This window comes from Tenrec ecaudatus, chromosome 12 (genome assembly GCF_050624435.1).
Source record: "Tenrec ecaudatus isolate mTenEca1 chromosome 12, mTenEca1.hap1, whole genome shotgun sequence".
NCBI lineage: Eukaryota > Metazoa > Chordata > Mammalia > Afrosoricida > Tenrecidae > Tenrec > Tenrec ecaudatus.
Window position 1 is genome coordinate 19,820,263 of NC_134541.1, and position 19,934 is coordinate 19,840,196.

The following is a 19,934-nucleotide window of genomic DNA, read 5'->3' on the forward strand; positions in this document are numbered from 1 at the left end:
GAAGGAGCTGATGACCCAAAGCGTTGGGGATGAGGACCCCAGGCTTTATCTCAGAGGGGCGGGGTCTGCATGATAGAGGAGAGTCAAGCTGTTGGTGGGCAAATTGGAACTCAGTTTTCTTTTGTCACCACTAGACGCTGATGTGTATGGATTTTTTTCCTCTTCTTTTTCAATCATCTGGGCCTCCTCTCTGGCTCGAAATTCTTCACTTCTCAGAAGAGTTAAGGTCAGGTTCGCCTGACCTAAGCTTAGTCTTCCTGGTGACGCCCCTGCAGTGCTGGAGGCTCCATGCTCAGCTTCTCATGGGAACGCTGTTGTTCAAACCCATCCTACTGCTGTTCTTTGGTGCTGCCTCGTCGGTTCCAGCTCATTGTTGGAGCCACTGGGTCCATCCATCTCATCCAGGGTCTTGCCCTTCTTCTCTGCCCATCTACCTCTACCAAGCACGCTGATGTTTTCCACGGCTTGGTCTCTCCTGATCATATGTCCAAAGGATGTGAGACAAAAGCGTACTGTCTTTGCTTCTGCCTATACTTCTTCTAAAGACAGAGTTGGTGGTTCTTTTGGCAGTGCGTGTCACTCTCAATATTCCCCAGAACCATCCTGCAAGTGGATCTATCCTTCTTCAGTCTCCTAAAAAAAAAAAAAAAGAACATGACTGGGATCAGGTGTACCTTAACCCCCAAAGTAACATTTTTGCTTTTCAGATGCTGTGCAGCAGATTTACCCAATGCAGTGCGTCAATCGGTCACTTTAGTGCTGCTTCTAAGAGCATCCATTGTGGATCCAAGCAGAACGTAACGTAGTCCTTGACCGTTACATCTTCTCTCCATTACCATGATGTTACCTCTTGGTTGAGTGGTGAGGTTTGGGGTTTTCTTTACATTGAGGTGCAATTCAGACTGAAGGCTGCAATCGTTGATCTTCATCAGCAAGGGCTTTAAGCCCTGCTAACTTCTGCACGCAACATTAGTCGGGGGCCTAAGAAGGGCATTCTGGTTCTGGGAACATAACACAGGAGGGGACTTGGGCATCAGAAAAGGTGCTCGTGAAACGTGTCGTTGTAACTGAGGTCTGAGGGAGGATGCGGGGTCTGTAACCATCAGGAGGAGAAAGAAAGGTGAGCCCAGCTGACCAAGTAAGCTGGTGAGAAGACCCTGCGGATTGGGGAACCCTGGCCCTTTTCAACTCCAGAGTACCCTAGGGAGACTGGGAGGGTCCCAGGAGCCCTGGTGATGTCACAGGTTACACATTGAATTGCTAAGTGCAAGGTCAGCAAGTGGATACTTTCTGCTCCCATAAAGACCGAAAGTTTGGGAAACTACCCCAAAGGGCCAGTTCTACTCTGTCTGATAGGATCAAGAGGCCTGGGAACCAACGTGATGGCAGTGGGGGATGGTGTAGGGGGGACCAGCCCCTGTAGTGTCTTTCGGGGCAAGAACATAGCATAGTCTTAATCCTGAGACAGCTGAGAAACCATGGCTGTCTCCGTTCTAGGGAGAGGAGTGATTGGCTTTTTGTTGTGACAGTTCCCTCTGGCGTCTGGGTGGAGAGTCCATTGATGGCAATCAGGGGAGAAAGTGACACTGATGGGCACTTTGTTGCTCCAGGCTCAGGAGCTCAGGTTCGCCAGACTTCTCTGCAACCTCTCCCCAACCCCCACTCTTTATTTTAGGATGGCCATGCCAACACACCTCTCTAAGCTCCCGTTCCCAAAGAGGATCCACCCCGCACGATTGCACTATGCATTTTATGACCAGGCTCCATGCCATTCTGTCTTTCTCATCCTCTTTCCTTCTTTCCCACTCCTCCTGATCCTCCCCACTAACTTCGTAACACTTGCGAGTTAAATTTTTCAAAGACTGTTTCTGACAAAGCAGTGGGAATTAGATTTGGTGGAGCCTTTCATAAAAAATTGAAGGCACGCTATATTAACATACATTGATTTATTCATAGTGTTTCATTACAAGTAAGTGAGGATCCTGTAATACCAGGAAAGGTTAGGAGAGCAGGGGAACACGGTATATTATATTGACAGCTCTGTGGAGATTGAGTCACTTTCGGATTGAATTTGGAGCTCGGAAAAGGAATTGGCTAGTAAATAAGGCATGAGTTTTACCTCCCTGTGTCTGTATACCAATGCAGTTGCCACCCGCCTGCAGGGAGAGCCAGGGGGGAGTTTTAAGATGCACAGACACGTCTCCTCCACTGGCACACTGAGCTTTGTTGTTATAACCAGGGCTCTCCTCTGACACTGGGGAAAACGAGCGTCCACTGGGGAAAACGAGCGTCCTGACCCCATACAGAAGGTCTGCTTGCCCGATCTGCTCCTCGCTCTATGGCAGGGACTTTTCTCGGTTCTTCCAAGCCTCCTCCACCCCGGGCCTCTGCACTTCTCTCGCTCTGGGATCCTTTCTTTAGCTTCACTCTGTGCCAACCTTCTCTAGGGTCGCTCATTTGTCCCCTGAGATATCTTCCTGGTCACTAGCTGCCTTAATTGTAGGCCCCTCAGAAGCAGGCCCAAAGAGAAGGGACTGAATGTAACAGATTATTTGGCAGCTCTGGGAGTGGTGGCGGGCTTTCCTCCTATGGGGATCCACAGTCAAGGCTCTCGGGTTTCAGAGAAGGCTCTCGGGTTTCAGAGAAGGTGCTCATGAAAAGCGTCATTTTCAGGAAGTCAAAGAACGTATTGTTGCATGGGCAAAGATCTGCTGCCAAAGACCTTTTTATATTGTTAAGAAGCAAAGATGTCACTCTGACTGAAGGCCTGTGTGTGGGCCAAACCATACTATTTTCAATCACCTCATAGGTATTCAACATCTAGAAAATGCCGCCAAAGACCTCAAACCAACTCACAGTCATTAAGGCCATTCTGACTCCTTTGACCCGACTGGTCCGAGTGGAACTGGCCCCTGAGTGGCTGAGACTTGATATCGTGATAGGAGTAGAAGGCCTCAACTTTCTCCTGCTGAGGGGATGGGCTTGAACCACTCACCTGTGCGTTAGCATCTCCATGCGCAGCCCACTGCACCCCCAGAACAAGGAGCAAGACGACCAAAGAAGAGCGGATACTTTTGAATGTTAGCATTGGCAAAGGACTGCCCAAAGGATGAGCAATGCCAGCTTAAAAGCAAGGATGCGGAGACTTAGTCTCAGGTCCTGTGGGCATGCACATTATCACGAGGGACCAGTCTCTAGAGAACGGACAGCATCATACTTGGTAAAGTAGAGAGAAAGACCCTCAAAGAGGTGGGGTGACATGGTGGCTGCAACACGGGGCTCAAACTTAATGCTTGTGAGGATGGTACAGGCCAGGGCACTGTTTCATTCTGTTGGTCTCTGAGAAGAACTGGCTGAAGAATATCTAACAACAACTGCAACCACCACACAACAACAACAAGGATAAGGCAGGAAACACCAAAAAGTGAGAGAGCTTGAAGAAGAGATGGCTTGAAGAAGAGATTGGTTGGCCACCAATGCATGTTTTCCAGCTAGGAATTGGAGGAGGATGCTTAACTGTCCACACTCAGCTGATAACTGACAAGTTGGTGGGCTAAGGTCCCCTGAAGGCACCTCAGAAACAATCTGCCCTTGGTAAGCCTAAGAATCAGTCCACATGGATGCACAGCATCACATCGTGAGTCAGTGGTTCAGTTGTGCTTGGTGCTTTGGGGACCTGTCGAGCTGAATGCCTGGAAAACTGGGCAACCACATAAAACAGCACCTGCAGGACGAGCTCCTGAGCGAGGTCTGGGCACGAACGCTCCCATCAGTGGCTGGTTGGGGTTGCTGGCACCTGTGCGCTAACTACCCAGCCCTTTGGACCAAGCACCCATAGAAAAGCCCTCGGGCAAAGAGAGACAGCTTTACCTGCTTGCCTCTGAGGAGGGCTAGGGTGGGCAGGGGGTACCCAGAGGGATTGCGGAGAACAGGCAGCCCAGAGCAACTGAAAGCTAACAGCCAGGGGCAGGTGGGATGGGTGTGCAGCCTCAATCTCTTCTTGCAAAGGGCCCTAAGCCCTTCCACTCCATGGGGGTTCTCCCCCTCTGCTCCAGCCTCTCTCTTTGGAGAGCCAGGACTTCAAACCAGTCCTGCTTTGCTCACTCAAGGCCAACACGGCAAAAGCAGAACTGACTCAATTTTGCAAAATGTGGGTGACCCAGACAGCCACCAGATAAGGACAAGTGATCTGTGCAAGCTGCATAGCATCCACGTCTCTCCGTGGGCAGAGTCTGAAGAAGCTGCCCTAATACAAGATGGCAACCAGCTACCCTGCTTTGTGCTTCTCTTCCCAGTCCTGGCAAAGGTCTGGGGTCTGGCATCAAGCTCCTGGAAGAGATCACCGGCCATCTTCAGGGTCCCCCATTCCAGGGAGGAATGCCAGTCGTTACTCCAGATCCCCCACATTCCACGGAAACGTGTCTGTTCCAGTTCCCCTATGTTAACCTTGCCCGAGCCAGTTCAAATGGGGTAGAAGCCCAGCTCAGAACAGGAATGTGACCTCGGCATGTGGAATCACTCACTGCGCCGTTTAATAAAGGGGAGAGGAATCGGTCACCTTTCTCCACGACATGTGGTGCATCGCCAGAAGCAGATCATTGCTCATTTTACTTTTGAGATCTAGTTGGTGCGATACATTTCTGCCTGTATCTGACTGTCCTCTTAAGTCAGGGATATTCTTAAGGGAACCAGAAATAGACACAAGTGGCATGTGGAATGGATTGACTTCTCGTTAGAATGGAAGTCACTCGAGGACCAGGCTTGGCTTGAATTCATCCAGGGCCACCAGCAGCACACAGTGTCAGAGCCTAGAATTCAGGAGGTACTCAGGAAATGTCTGCGAGTGCATCAGGAAGGGAATGAATACATTCTTCAATTAATGATATGCATATAGAATGATTGGTTCCCAAATTTATTTAGCCAAATGCCCCCTTTGGGGACAAATAATGACTCAGTGCCTCCCACCCCCGGCAATGAAAAACCTTTTGTGCTAGCCCATGATCCAGGATAAAGTGCAGGCATCTGCTTTTGCAGTCTTCCGGGATGGTTCCAGTGTCCACAAGAAGAGAAGGTGGGATCGCTCCCTTTGGGAAACATTGGTCTAGAAGACGAACCCAGGCTTTGGAGTAGGACAGATATGAGTTCGGTCCTGTGTCTGCAGTAGGATGTTGTTGGTAGGTCCCTTAGAGATGGTTCTGACTCATAGCGACCCAGTGTGCGGCAGAAGGAAAGCCTGCCCAGTCACGCCCCATCCTCACAATCATTCTTATGTTTGAGCCCAGTGTTGCAGCTATGGGTCGATTCATCTTGTCTAGGGTCTTCCTCTCGTGCACTGCCAGCTACTTTATCAACAATCATGTCCTTTACCAGGGACTGCTCTGTCCTGACCAGGTGTCCGAAGTACACCTTGTGAGACAACGTCTCACCACCCTTGCTCGACATTCTGGCCGTACTTCTTCCAAGACAGACTTGCTTGTTCTTTTAGCAACCCGTGGTACTTTCATTATGCGTCCCCAACACAATATTTCAAATGCACTGAGCTTTTGTTATTCAGTGTTTAACTTTCACATGCATGTGAGGTGATTGAACATACCATGACTTGAGTCAGGTGCACCTTAGTCCTCAAAGTAACATCCTTGCTTTTCAGCCTTTTATTAGAGGTCTTATGTGATGGGACCCATCCCTTGTGGCTTAATGGTTACACGTTGGACTGCTAACCACAAGGTCAGCAGTTTGAAACCACCAGTTGCTCAGTGGGAGAAAGAGGAGAAGTTTTACTCCCATAGAGGGTTCATGTCAGACACCCACAGGGACAGTTCTACTCCATCCTATGGGGTTGCTATGGGTTTTGTGTAGCAGATTTACCCAGTGCAATGTGCTGTTTGATCTCTTGGCTGCTTTTTCCATGAGCATTGGCTGTGGGTCTAAGCAAGATGAAACCCTTGACAACTTCAATCTTGTCTCCATTGTCCATGATGTTACCTGTTTGTCCAGTGATGAAGATTTTGACTTTCCTTACATGGCAGTAGGATGCAGAATTTACAACCGTACAAAGCAACATGAACCAATTCCACCGACAGCCACACATGCCCATATACATACAGTGTCTGGTTCCATATGTATAAAGTTAAAAACCAAGAAAATAGTCAGTGCAGTTTGAAGTTGGAGAGGGGAGTGTTAGGGGCTGGAAGAACCCCAGTGGGAATGAACAGCTAAGGTCTAGTGAGGCTCTCTGGCTTGATTTGGGCTCTAGCTACATGGTGCGCTTGCTTGTGTAAATTCATCAAGCTGTATCATTTTTTTGCAGCAAAGTCTACTTTTATAGATGTATGTAAACAGATCCGCATCTGTGTAGCCATCTATCTTTTACTAAAACATCTTTGATATAACAAGCAAGATTAAACAAACAACCAAAAAAACCTGTGTCTGTGACTCGATTGTTGTGACTTAGAGAAGTAATCCAAGTGTGGTCTACCGAAACCAGTGTCAATCTGACAACTGCCTATTACACCCCCATACGTACAGGGAAGGGTGAGAGTATTTAGAAGCATACATGGCGACGTGACATTGGCATGACCTCCGAGGGCATGATCAGTGGATTTCTCTCACTGTACAGAGTATATGTGGACCCATTAGGTTGCTGCCGGACTACCATGACAAGTCATGTGTGGTATAGTTTTTGTTTTACTATTGGTATAAAATGGGTTGGAAAACACAAAACTGGACTGGGCCTTTGCCATTGATGGTTGGAGAGTAATGGGCTTAGAACAAGTTGCATACAGGCGAGTCTCAGGATCTACATCAGTAAACTGGGAACCACTGTCCTGATGCCCATGAGGTTTGGGCTGGGGAGGGGAAAAGACAAATGACCAGAGACCTAAGAAACCGCCCACAGCAAATGCTCTCTATCCATGTGAAGTCTGGGGCCCAGGATCTGGGGTTGTAAGTAAGTCCTCCAAGTCCTTGCAGGCTGCCACCCTTCAACACGGCTGTACCCCTTACTCAGGAGGGGGCTACGGTGCTTTTGAGATGGCAGTGACCCAGGTTGAAATGTGCTCTCAGGGTTAGATACAGCCTTTCCTACCAAGACCGCATAAGAATAAAAATAATACATTTTCCTATTGATGGTTATGTTGGGATGAAAATATGGTGGCTTTATTAAGCTCAATAGAATGAATCACTAGAATTAATTGCACTTATCGTTTGTTTGTTTGTTTAATGGAGCAGCCAGAAACTTTGGGGCTGCATTTGTGGCTCAGGTCGTATTCGGACAGCCTGGCTTCTGAGTGTCCGCAATGCAGCCCTTGGGACCACATGGCATCTCTCAGCTGCCTTTCCTCCCTTGCCCTGGCTGTGCCTCCCTGCAAGCCTCTGCCACATTTCTGGGTGGTCAATGACCTGTCTGTCTGCTGGCATTGACCTGTCTGTCTACTTGCTTGTCATGCAGATCAACTACAAGGCTGTAGGCTCGCTGGACCCGAGTGCCGACCTCTCCAGCCAGAGAGGAAAAGTGTTCAAGCTCCGCAATGAAACCCACCACCTCTTTGTGGGTCTGTATCCCGGGACCACCTACTCCTTCACCATCAAGGCCAGCACAGCCAAGGGCTTTGGTCCCCCAGTCACCACTCGCATTGCCACCAAGATCTCAGGTATGGCTCACAGAAAGGGGAAGGCTACAGAGGACTGGGCTGGGGTTTCTTCCTCCCCATCCCTGGGTCTCCTGGGAGTAGAAGGGGACGGAACTAACTATTGCTACGTGTCCTTAGAGCAGAGGTGATCCACCAGGGGAAACAAAATAACTCTCATCTAGGAACTTCTTAAAGTATATTTTGAAAAAAAGATGTTAATTTGGTGTGATTCACCAAATAATTGGCCACAGGTTGAGATCAAAAGTATACTCTCTTTGCATACAAATTGGTTTGTAAAAAACGGGGCTTGGTGGGGGAGTGACTTGATTTTCAGGCATATTCCTGTCACTGCAGGACACAGTGGAGGTTCTCGTGGAGTGCCTGGCTGACACGTGAATGAGTGAGTGGATGAACGGATGGATGATTGTTACAGGGGTACAGTGGTCCAAGGTTATACCCGGCCATCCTCAGTGGGGCCCCCTCCAGCCCTAGTCAGTGACTTTCAGAATCTTTCTTATCATTTTCGTTTTCCAAAATAACCGTACAGTTCCTGCTGCATGCCTGTGCATTTGACATAGAGCCAAACTTGTGGGGGGTTGTGCTTTCCATTGGCCCTGACTCTGTCAGCCAGGGATCCCCAAAGTAGGCACTGACGCCCCCTGTGGGGCACTGGAAAGTCAAAGCAGATGCCTACACTCTGTCCTGGATTACAGGCTAGAAGACAAAAGCTTTTCATTGCCAGAGGGAGTGCTGAGAAACATTTCCCCCTGCCAAGGGGACTGTAGGCCCAACAAGTTTGGGGACTCTGTTCTAAGCCATTGCCATGTTGTTACACTGCCGCCATCATAAAATTTCAGCAAGTGGATGGACGGTCATTTAATGAAAAGCACCCTGTCGCTGAACAAATTGGCTGTGCTCATGTGTTTTGTTTTTCTTTAAAATAAAATAATGCTTCAATAAACACATGATGAATAAAGTTCCGTTCATTAGTTTGGATTATAACTTTAGGCTTAGATGCTAGAAATTGAAATACTGAGTCATGAGGGATGTGCATTTTAATAGCTCTTAATACAAATGGCTAAATTACCTTGCAAAGGGATTAGAGTTAGTCGCCCTCCCCCTCCGTTGAATATGGGCAGGAGGGGAGTGGAGGCCCATGTTATTATGATTGTTATTATTTGACGTAAAAGAGGAAGAGTTTGTCCTTGTTGTCATTTGCATGGTAAGCATGGTTAACAAGTCAACTGCACTTGCTTCCTATCTTTGCTCAGTACCCACACATCCTGCATCTAGATGTTCATTTGGTGGGGGACTTCCAGGTTTCTGAGAGTTCTGGTCCCATCGTCACCACCCTTATCCAGACTCTACTGTACCTTGAAGGGACGACTGGCAAGCTGGGCATCAGATCCATGATTGCTGAAAGTCCCGGATGCCGTGTGACTTGTAGCTGACTTCCCGTTCCTAACTTAGCTCCTTCTTTGCCATCCTCATTCTCTTCCAAGGGAGCATCCAGGGGAGGGGGCAGGAGTGTGGCGACCTGTGCTGACACACCACCTCTCTCTGTTGCCTGCCTAGCCCCGTCGATGCCCGAGTATGACACAGACACCCCGCTCAACGAAACAGACACGACCATCACCGTGATGCTGAAGCCGGCCCAGTCCCGGGGAGCCCCGGTCAGGTAAGGAGAGCTGCTTGCCTCGGAGTTTGCAGTCTCTGCTGTCGGCCCTGAGTGGGGTTACCCCTAGGACAAAGGTCCCTCCAGGAAGATGTTCAGCTGCCCCGGCCCTGGTCAGAGAGCTAGGAGCCTCTCCCACCACTCACACCATGGAGGATGATTGACGGGGGCTGGGTCAGAGGAAACTCGCGGATGGGGACGTCCAGTGGGTAGAGAGAGAACTTTCTGAAGTATACCTTAAAATACAATTCATGAGTGGAGTTAGGGAGCCTGGAAAGAAGCGTCCTGGCAAGACCATCTTCCCACGTCTTCTTGCCAGCAACCGACAGACAGGTGGACTTGATGAATTCTGGGAAAACACACCGAAACAAAACACCCACTCAGAAATCAAGAAGGGATCAAGAGCTCAGAACTCATCTAGCTGAGACACTCATCTAGTGGGACAGAGAATTGCTCCCAAGGTTGCATCGCTGACCTGTAGCAGGAGGGCTTAGGGTTCAGGAGCGCACTTGGATCCAGGTAACACAAGCATGTCAGCAGCCAAGTTGTCCCAGCATAAGTCCGTGGGTTGGGAGGAGTGGGAGGGATGGATAGCTCTCTTCCACAACCTACATTTGCAGAAGGGCTGTGCTCCTATGCTACCTTGGTTCAGGGCCCCTGGAGTCAAGATTATAGTCCCTTGAAAGGCAGCAGAGTGTTGGGTGGAATGGCTGGCAGCCTGGCCGAGTGCAGTCCAGCAAGGAATCATCAGCATGGGATGGGGCATGGGGAATATAATGTTCCATTCATTCATTTGGTCCATCAGTCAACAAACACTTGTTGAGCATCTAGTCTACATCAGGAGCCCAGGTGGTGTAGTGGATTATTTGTTGGGCTGCTAATCTCAAGGTCAGCAGTTTGAAACCACCAGCTGCTCCGTGGGGGATGATGTGGCTTTCTACTCAGTTACAGTCTCAGAAACCCACAGGGGTCATTCAACCCTGCTCTGTCAGGGTGCTATCAGTCAGAATCAACTCAATAGTAGCAAGTGCATGTCAGGCACAACTTCAGTGTTTGGGATTTAATATTGAACCAACCAGGAATAAATCACATAGTTTACGGGACGAGCCCCAATCATAACTCTGTAGACACCACCCCCTCTCAGAAGAATGCACTTCAGAGGACAGCACTGGGGCTACAGCTTGGGGAGAGGGGTGTGTCGGATTAGAGCACACGGGAGAAACAAAAAGGGATGGAGAGGGAGGAGAGGACATCCTGGCCCACCAAGCCCCAAGGACGATATTCCTGCTCAGAGCAGCCAATGCACAGAGAGGAACATAGGGCCGGCCCCACTATGAGACACAACATCCCTCACTAAACCACAGCCCTGCGGGGACAACACTGGAGACACAGTGCGAGAATAGTGCACAATCTGACCCCACCACGCTGGGGCGAAACACTAAGGGTGTGCAACAGAGCAGCAGGGGGAGAAAAGTGATGAAATCCCCGGGGAATACAAAAAAAAGACTTTGGAGACAGAGTGTGGCACCCCATCAGACTCGAATGGAAAACACTCGTAAAGGCCAACAAACAGACCTTGAACTATTTATAGGCTTTTCCATTTTGGTCAGTGGCTATCTTTTTGTTATTGTTACTTTGTTCTATTTGTTGTTGCTTTTATTGCTTTGTTGGTTTTTACTTCCTTTGTTGTTGTATTTGGATTTGCCTGGTTTTTGCACTTATTAATATATCTGCATGCCTATCTAGATAAGATAGGCGGGATAAATTACTCAGAGATGAAAAGAACGGGACCAATGGTTCCGGGGGATATGGGAGAAGGGGAGGTGGAAGGAAGGAAGGTGGAGGGGAAACCAACCCAGGGACAAGGGAACAACAAGTGAACTAAAGTCAGTGGAAAGAAGGACATGGGATGCCTAATGGGACTTAATCAAGGGCAATGTAGCAGCAAGGAATTATTAAACCCAAATGAAAGATGAACATGATGGTGGGAAAAGAGGAAAGTACAAGAAAATAGAGGAAAGAACTAGGAGGCAAAGGACATTCATAGAGGTCTAAATACAGGCATGTACATATGTAAATATATATAACAAGAGGGGACTAGAACTATGTACTCATATCTATATGTTATGAATTAAGGTTGCAGATGGACATTGGGCCTCAACTCAATTACTCCCTCAACACAAGAACATTTTGTTCTAACAATCCGGCATTCTGTGATGCTCACCTTCCCAACATGATTACTGAAGACAAAATGGGTACATAAGCAAATGTGGTGAAGAAAGCTGATGTTACCTGACTCTCAAAAGACATAGCGTCCTGGGTCTTAAAGGCTTGAAGATAAATAAGCGGCCATCTAACTGAGAAGCAGCAAAGTCCACATGGAAGAAGCACTCCAGTCTGTGTGATAATGAGGTGTTGATGGGATCAGATATCAGGCATCAACAAAATCATACCCAATGTGAATTGGAGGAGTGGGGGGCATAGAGTGGAGACCCAATGCACATCTGTAGACAATTGGACATCCCCTCACAGAGGGGTGGCAGGGAAGAGATGAACCAGTCAGGGTGCAGTATAGCACCGATGAAACACACAACTTTCCTGTAGTTCTTTGCTACTTCCTCCACCCCCCCCACCCCCGCCACTATCATGACCTCAATTTTACCTTACAAATCAGATTAGACCAGATCATGCACACTGATACAGATAATATCCCACAACACAGGGAATCCAGGATAAGCCCCCCAGGACCAACAATGAGCATAGAGATACCAGGAGGATTAGGGGAGGGTGGGGGAAGAAGGGGAATTGATCACAAGGATCAAGTAGAGCCCCTACCAAGGGGACGAATAATGGAAAAAGTGGGTGAGGGGTGTCAGAGGATGAGGTAAGATATGAATATAATAATCTATAACTTAACATGGGTTTGTAGGGGAGGGAGAGCAGGGGAGGAAGGGAGAATAAGTGGGGAGCTGATATCCAGGGCTCAAGTGGGAAGAGAATGTATTATGGATTGTGATAAGAGATGTGAGAGCCTCCAAGAAAAGTAAGAGGGGAAAAATCACGTAGTAGAGAAAGTCAAACTTTAGCTAGGGTGACAGAAACATGGGTAGGTAACTACAGCACGGTGTATCCTGTAGAGATACGCATAGGTTTTTATGATCCCTTGGAGGAAAGAGTCCCCAGAGGTGACCCTGAGCTGCACCTCAAATGAAGGATAAGAATTCATCAACGTGGTAAGAGGGCTGAGCAGGAGCCAGTGCATGGAACAGCCTTGCCGAAATGGAAGCCGCTAAAGCATGAAGGTCAAGGCAGCAGTGGTGAGAGCAGAAAAGGGCCATGAGTGAGATGCTCAGACTTCTTTGGAAAGCAGTGAGGAGCCGCTAGAGAGCTACGTTCAGCGTGAACCTTTGTGACACCAGGACTGGGAAGACCAGCCAAGAATGGAGGTGTTGTGCCGGTCTAGCTCTCCATTTTCCAAGGGGAAGCCAACTCCCCCCAGAAATGAGAGACCATGGAGCAGATGGAAACTACCAAGTGCAATGTGCAAGGTCCCGGCTCCTCGGCAGCCGGAGCATGCTCCCTCTCTCAGGTGACTCTACAGGTCTGGCAGCTGGTGTGTGCAGTGTCTGTGGGACAGCCCCAGCTCACAGAGACTGAACCTTCTCTTCTACACATGGGTGGTTCTAGAGCTGCCCTATCTCGGATGAGTCCCCAAACAGCTGTAAAGCCAAACAAATACTGTTTGAGCTCCTGCTTTGAACCCCATGATTCTTCTAGAACACTGTCATGACATAGGCAGGTTCCGAAATGCCCAAGGGTTCGCAGAATTCATAGAAAAGCAGAGTTTCACATACACATCCCCCAGGTGCCCACACCTGTGCTCCTCTTTGGCCACTAATGGATTTCTACTTCCACAGTTCACATTTCATATGATACCGTGGGCTACAACTTCAAAATCTCAGAAAACATCCCAGATGGCCAAAGTGTGCTCCAGAGAAGGGAAGCTGCTAGCCCAAAATCACAGCAAATTAGCAGCTACCCCCAGAGCACAGTCCAGATCTGACCCAAAGCCCGGGACCTGTAAAATTATCAGCAAGGGGACATTTTTCAGGCTGGCATTCCACTGGGGATATTCAGGGCATGCAGCTCCCAAGATCTGCTGGCTGTCGTACGGGGAATAGAACATGCATGAGTCTGGTGGTAGCAAACTGGGTTTCAAACTCTGTTGCAGCATTCTTCCATGACCTTGAACAAGAGGCTTAATCATGCTGACATGTTTCTGTTTGTTTGCTTTTCCTTATTTGGAGAGTATGGGCAGCAACCGGGTCACAGAGGTGGAATGCACTATGGATGGACGCAGAGCTAGGCTGGCCATCAGAGGCCATCAGCGTGTTCGCTCCTCTGTTAACTTTGCTCCTATGGAAATTGGGAGACTCGGTTCAAAAGCCATTTTGGGAATCCACATGAATATTGAAGGTTCACTTCCTCCTGGATTTGAATATCTGAGGTTACAGGAACCTTTGATTCCATAGAGAGATGGAAAAAGACTTATTATTCCTCATTGTTCCTGACTCTTAGCATCCTCATGCACAATGAACAAAAACTGCCCAATCCCGCACCGTTCCCATGGTGGGTTGCAGATCTGACATAGGGGTCTCATTGGCTGATTTTGGGAAGTAGCTCTCCAGGTCTTTCTTTCTAGTCCATCTTAATCTGGAAGCTTCACTAGAACCTGTTCAAGATCACAGCAACATGCCAGAGCCTCCCCTGACAGATGTGTGTGGCTATGGTTGACTGGGAATTGAACATGGGTCTCCAGCATGGAAGGCAAGAATTCTACTCTTCAACCACCTGAGGCGCCCTTAACACACTGTTCAGAAAGACAGGTTTTAATCACAGTGGGAAATTAGACATCTGAGTTCAACAGATTCAATTTGTTTACAGTGACTCCGGGAAGTATCCTCTGAGAGAATACAAATGAGTATATATTGGTGAACCTCTGAGAACTCACTGGAAGCCAGCTGAACACAGATGGGAGTCATCGTCACCATTTTTGTTCATTTTAATTTGTTTATTGGGCAACTGCTATGATTCGGGAATTTAATCCTGACCAAGCAGCATCTCATTCACTCTGAGAAACGAGGAAACTGAAGATCAGCTTCGCAGAACCAACAAGTAATGGAGCTACAAGTCACACCCATGTCCCAGGAGCATGGGCTATATTCCTGCGCTGTGTCCCAGGAACTGAGCTAAGCACCAGCACACCCAGCTCTGCCTGAGTCCTGAGACCAAGCTCTTCACCCCCAGCAAATGGCTGTCCTGAGCCACCCAAACCAATGCGCAAGGCAAAGCTTCCAGTTTTTCCTCTAGGCAAGCCCCTTGCACTTAGCATGTGCATCTTTGGAGTAAGCCCAGGTGTCCTAAGACTAATTAGGAGGAGGGGTTGAGGTGGGAGTGCCCCAGGAGCAGTGAGGAATGACAGTTGGCAGGGCACAGTCCCTCACGAAATGAGGTCTACATGCTCCAGCCCCTCACCTCCACGGGCATTCATTGATGGTTCACACAGACCGATGTGGTCTTGAATCTCATGTCTCCCACAGAGAAGAGCCTGCTGGCTTCCATTTAGACAGCAAGCGCTTCATGGGGGCCTGTCTGTGTCTTCACAGCACTGGGTGAAGAGTCTGCCCATTTTGCAGACACAGAAATTGTCATAAACAGCGGCTGAGAAAAAGGGGACTCGGGCTCAGAAGTTAAGATGTGGGGCAGGGAGGGTTTCAACCCTGTGCAGCTGCCCCTAAGCCAACACTCGTTTTACTATACCACACCACCTCCCCGGGAGAAAGATGTGTGTAATGTATTTTGCTGACATTTCCATCTAGGAAAAAAAATTAAAATCAAAGAAATGTCACTGCTCAGAGGGGCAATGCCTGCTGTCTGGAAATGTCTGGTGCCTTTTCTGTCTGAGGTTCTGGATCACTGAGGCCGTGCGGCACACTCGATATCAGGGACGATTTTTCAGACTGTAGCAAGGGTATTTGCCAAGAAGAGAAAGAGACCATCCAATGCTCCTCAGCACGATGTTCACGACAGGTGTGGTTAGAGAAGCGGCAGTGTCCCAGAAAGCTCAATGACCTTGACCCTCCTTCCATCTTGAACCCCAGACACCAGGGTGCTTGTGGTGGAAACCCTTGGCCATTAAGTCATTCGACAAATACCTACTGCACACAGGCTATGTCCCAGGAACTGAGCTAAGCACTAAGGAAATAGCCATGACCGAGATAGAAGCACCCCTGCCCACTTGGCCAGCTGGGAAAGTGACTGCATTGGTTGGCAGAGGAGTTGACTGGCTGGAAGGAGGAACAAAACTCAAGAAAGTGGACCACAGTGATGTCCTGCAGGTTGGGGGAAGCAGGAAGAGCAGGAGAAAACACCAAAGATAATCTATGACCATAGACTCTCAAAGGTCTCCCTGGGTGCATTGAGCCAAGGATAACAAGGATAACTTGGTAGCGCCTTTACGTCCATCGACCCCTCTGATCACCACTTCTACCCAAAACTAAAGTGGGTGGGCGAGGCCACTTCTGACTCAGAGGAGAAACTAGTCTGAGATGTTGGGCCCAAGGTCACAGAATTCCTCACAGGTAGAACTTGAACCTGGTTCATTGCTCCTGCAGGAAGTTCCGAGTTCCTCATGGTTAAGATGCCATGTGGTGTCAGGGGTGGCGTCCTTAGGTGGGGAACACTCTGGAGTGGACCTCGATCGATTATGGCATGCGAGTAGGCAACACAACTTCTCCGGGGTCCTCCAACCCAAGAGTGTACAAGCTGTGAACCCCACTATGTCTCTCTGACAGGAAGTGCCTGTTCTCACACAGCCTGGCCCCTGAGCCTTGGCCTCCAGGCCTCACATGGCCACCTGCCCGCTCCGTTCTCCTGGGCCTGGCTCTCCTGGGCAGAGCTGAGCATGCGGTGGGGTGCGGAGGCTGAGGGAAGAACTGTTATGTGGGGCTGCTGCATGTTCGTCCCTCCATCCAAGCCACCTCCCAGCATGGCCTATTTTTCTAATACTCCACAATGGAGATTTATTACTTTTGCATTGCTTTCCCCAGGCCTCCAAAGATTTATTGGTTTTTAAGTGACAGAATCCCAGAATTGCTTAAAAGATCAATCAAAGAGTGACTAGAATCTAATATTCAGCTCTGACTTGAACATGCTGAGCCCTCTTCCTCCACGCCCCACCTGTCACGCTGATATATCTGTAGTAACCTTCATAAGAAAGTAACTTGGCCATGAATTAATCACCCATAATGCATCCCTGAAGTGAGACTGGGGCAGAGCCCCAGATTCGATAGCAGACCTCCCGGGCCCCAGCTGACTTCTTCACGGATACCCTTCACCCCCATTATCTTACCTCCCCCCCATTCAGTGGGTTACTCAGACCTCCCTCCCCCATGGCCACTCTTCTGCCCACTCCTCAAACCTGCCTGACACTGTGTCTCCCCTCAACCCAGCCTCTGTGGGCTGCGGGGGTGATCTTTCAAAGCCCCAATTGGATCAAGTTACTTTCTCGCTTCAAACTCCTAAATGGGTCACTGATTTGCTACGACATTAAATTCAAGCTTCTTAGTGTGGAGTTTCAGGTCCCGCCACATCGAGCCCTAACCTCATTTGTGGTTTGATTTCCTTTTACTCTGTCCCCATTGCCAGGGTTTAGTCAACAGTGACCTGTGGGTTTCCTTCCGAGCTCTTTCCTGAGTTTTTAATTGACTTAAGCTTTTAAAAAATATGGTTTCAGGTTTTAAAAATTATTTTTGCATGCCCTTCACTCCATGGAGAACTCCAGAGAACTTGGGGTCTGATACCATTGAATCCTCTTTACCTGGGATGATGCCTGGCATAGATACCAAACCAAACACGTACATCTAACACGCACATTGCATATGCCATAGATAGCAAACCAAATACACATACATGTATCTACATATCTATCACGCACATTACATATAATATAGATAACAAACTAAATACACATGCATGTATCTACATATCTATCACGCACATCACATATACCATAGATAACAAACCAAATATACATACATGTGTCTACATATCTATCACACACTTCATATGTAACATAGATAATGATAACAAACAACCACAAAACAAAGCAACCATTGTGTGTCTCCATAAGGTTTTCAGTGCCTGAAGTTGTTGACAGTGGATTCCCAGGCATTTCTTCCAAGGTGCCTCTGGGTGGAACCGAACGCCTAACCTTTCAGCTATCGGCCAAGCCTATTAACCGTTAACCTAAGAAAACCATCTGGTATTTAGAAGGTGCTTAAAAACCAAAGCGAATTATGTAAGTAATTCAGTCAATGTATCTAGGGCACTTGGATGCCAGGTGGTGTGGCATGTACAGATGCACATCTCGGACCTTGCCTCCTGGCATCTCCTGGTCTGTAAGAGCCGTACCCTCATCTGTGAGCGGCTTTCAGACTCCAGGAGACAAGCCTGTAGGGGCAGCAAAGGGCTCTGGGCAGTGCCTCCAAATCAGGGGACATGCTGCTCTGGGCTGAGAAACTAACCGAGAGCAGAGCCCTAGCCACAGCTGGGAGATTCATGTGGGGCTCTGAACATGCTCCCTACCACAGACTTTGTAGATGCTGGGGACTAGCTGGGGACTAGACAATACACGTGTCATAACTAAACACACGAGGTGAGTTCAGATGCTAGGAGACAGTTGATGTGTTCATACATTCAATTCATATATCAATCCCTTAACAAAGTCAACAAATATTTATTAAACAAACAGCCACGTGGCAGACACTGTGCTGGGCACTGGAGAGCCTGAAATGAGCAGGTGGGTGGGGACTGAAGTGCAGCAGGACTTCTAATGGCAAGGGTAGCTCTGTGTGCCCCAGACACTAAAGACAACAGGCTCCCTGTTGAAGAAGATTCTAGTCCCATGGCCCCTCATCCCTGCCTCTCTTGTTTTCAGCTGCCGCTGAGGTAGGACATTCCATATCCATTCTTTCTTCCAAGCCCATGGAGCAGGAGGTGCAGCTGAGGAATGCAGTAGCTCGAATGTCCCGAGACGGCCCTCAGCCAGCAGAATGCAGACCTCCGTGCCCCCGCTTGCTACACTTATCCCGTATCTGCTGCACACTCCACAGCCTCTCAGATGCCCATGTGTTAGCAGCTCAACCTCACGCACTTTATTGGGTTTTCCTCTCCCATGAGAGAGGGGGCAGACACCTACTGGGGAGCCAAGTGGTAATCTCAGGAAACCACAAGAAGGCCAGTCACACTTGGTACTTGATGGAAGTGGGTGTGCAAGAACCAGATCTCAGGGGTTTGGTACAAGCATAATAGAGATTGGGGATCTTTTGCTATGAACAATGAGAAGCCAAGAAAGGGCTTCCAACATGTGAGAGATGTAATTCATCTTGATATTTTAGAGAGATCTTTCTGGCCTCCGGTTAGAGAATAGATCAAGGATGGCAAGAATGGTTCAGGGAGACTAGTTGGGAGACAGTTACCCACCTGAGAAGTGAGGGCGGCCTGAGTCAGAGTGGTTGTGGCGATGGAGCTAATAGGAGGTAACATCGAGATGCCTTGGTGATGACTACTCTATGGGTCCAGGTAGTGAAGCATGAAGGAACAGTCCCGCCTGGCACTCAGATCTCTGGCGTGACTACTGAGATGAAGGACGACACTTTTGCATGAGCCAAGGAAATGGAGGGCAGGCAGAGTGCAGAGGATGCTCTGTCTCAGAGAAGCCCATCGAGGAGGTGAAGATGGTCTGGGAACTGAATGGGGAGTGAGGAGACGACTGAGCAAGAACAGGCTGGGATCTGGTGTTGGTCCAGGCGAATGCTGGGCACCCATGAGGGACGGCCTACACGGTCAGTTAGAACATGCGACTTGTTTGCAGGGTCTGCATGGAGCACGCTGTACAGATGGTGCAGCTCCTGTTTCGAAGACCAGGGGAGATGCAGGCTCAAAAGGAAGCCATGTGATAACATGACAAATGGCTTCTGAAGGCCATTGCAAGTTCTCTTCCCTTCCTGACGAGATTCCGCGACCCGCCTGCATTTGACAGGTGCAGCTACTTAAGAATGCAGATTCTGACATGCATGGTGTTTAGCTGTCATGCAAATCCAGAGCCCCAGTCAAGTTTCAAAGGAAGGAGAAAGTTTATTGGGAAGAGAAGGAAGCGATTGCCAAGTTTCCTCCAGGATCCCTTTAATAACTCTGAAGCCCTGAGTGGGAGCCCACGAAACAATCACAGAGGAGTTTTGTCAGTCTGAGAAGCTGCAGTGAGCAAAATTGGAATCATTTACCTCCTGATTCTCAGACACTCACATATGATGGAGTCCAATTAGGAAGAGAAATGAAAACCGAGAGGATTTGTGAGCGTGGGGCAGCTGAGGCGTTCATGAATCTCTGTCCACATTGGGAGAGATGAGAACCGGCACGTGTATTCCAAAGCCCTGGCCCTGCACATCGCTGACTTGGCTAATTTCATGGACCCCAAGGGGCACCTTTGCTGGGGCACAAGAGTGAGGACTGCTGTGTGCCCCATGTAGGTGTGAGAGGCTCGGCAAGAATGGCTCCCAAGGACACGGAAA

The 19,934-nt window shown here is 48.8% G+C and overlaps 1 protein-coding gene across 1 annotated transcript in view; it reads left to right on the forward strand.

Annotated features, from left to right (window-relative positions):
* The window catches only part of PTPRT (protein tyrosine phosphatase receptor type T), an 890,723-nt gene that overhangs the window by 588,120 nt on the left and 282,669 nt on the right, over window positions 1-19,934 (forward strand). Inside the window, exons 10-11 of the mRNA XM_075527730.1 lie at window positions 7,448-7,649; window positions 9,204-9,306. Of these exons, the coding sequence (XP_075383845.1) occupies window positions 7,448-7,649; window positions 9,204-9,306 (305 nt within the window). The remainder of the gene's footprint in view (window positions 1-7,447; window positions 7,650-9,203; window positions 9,307-19,934) is intronic.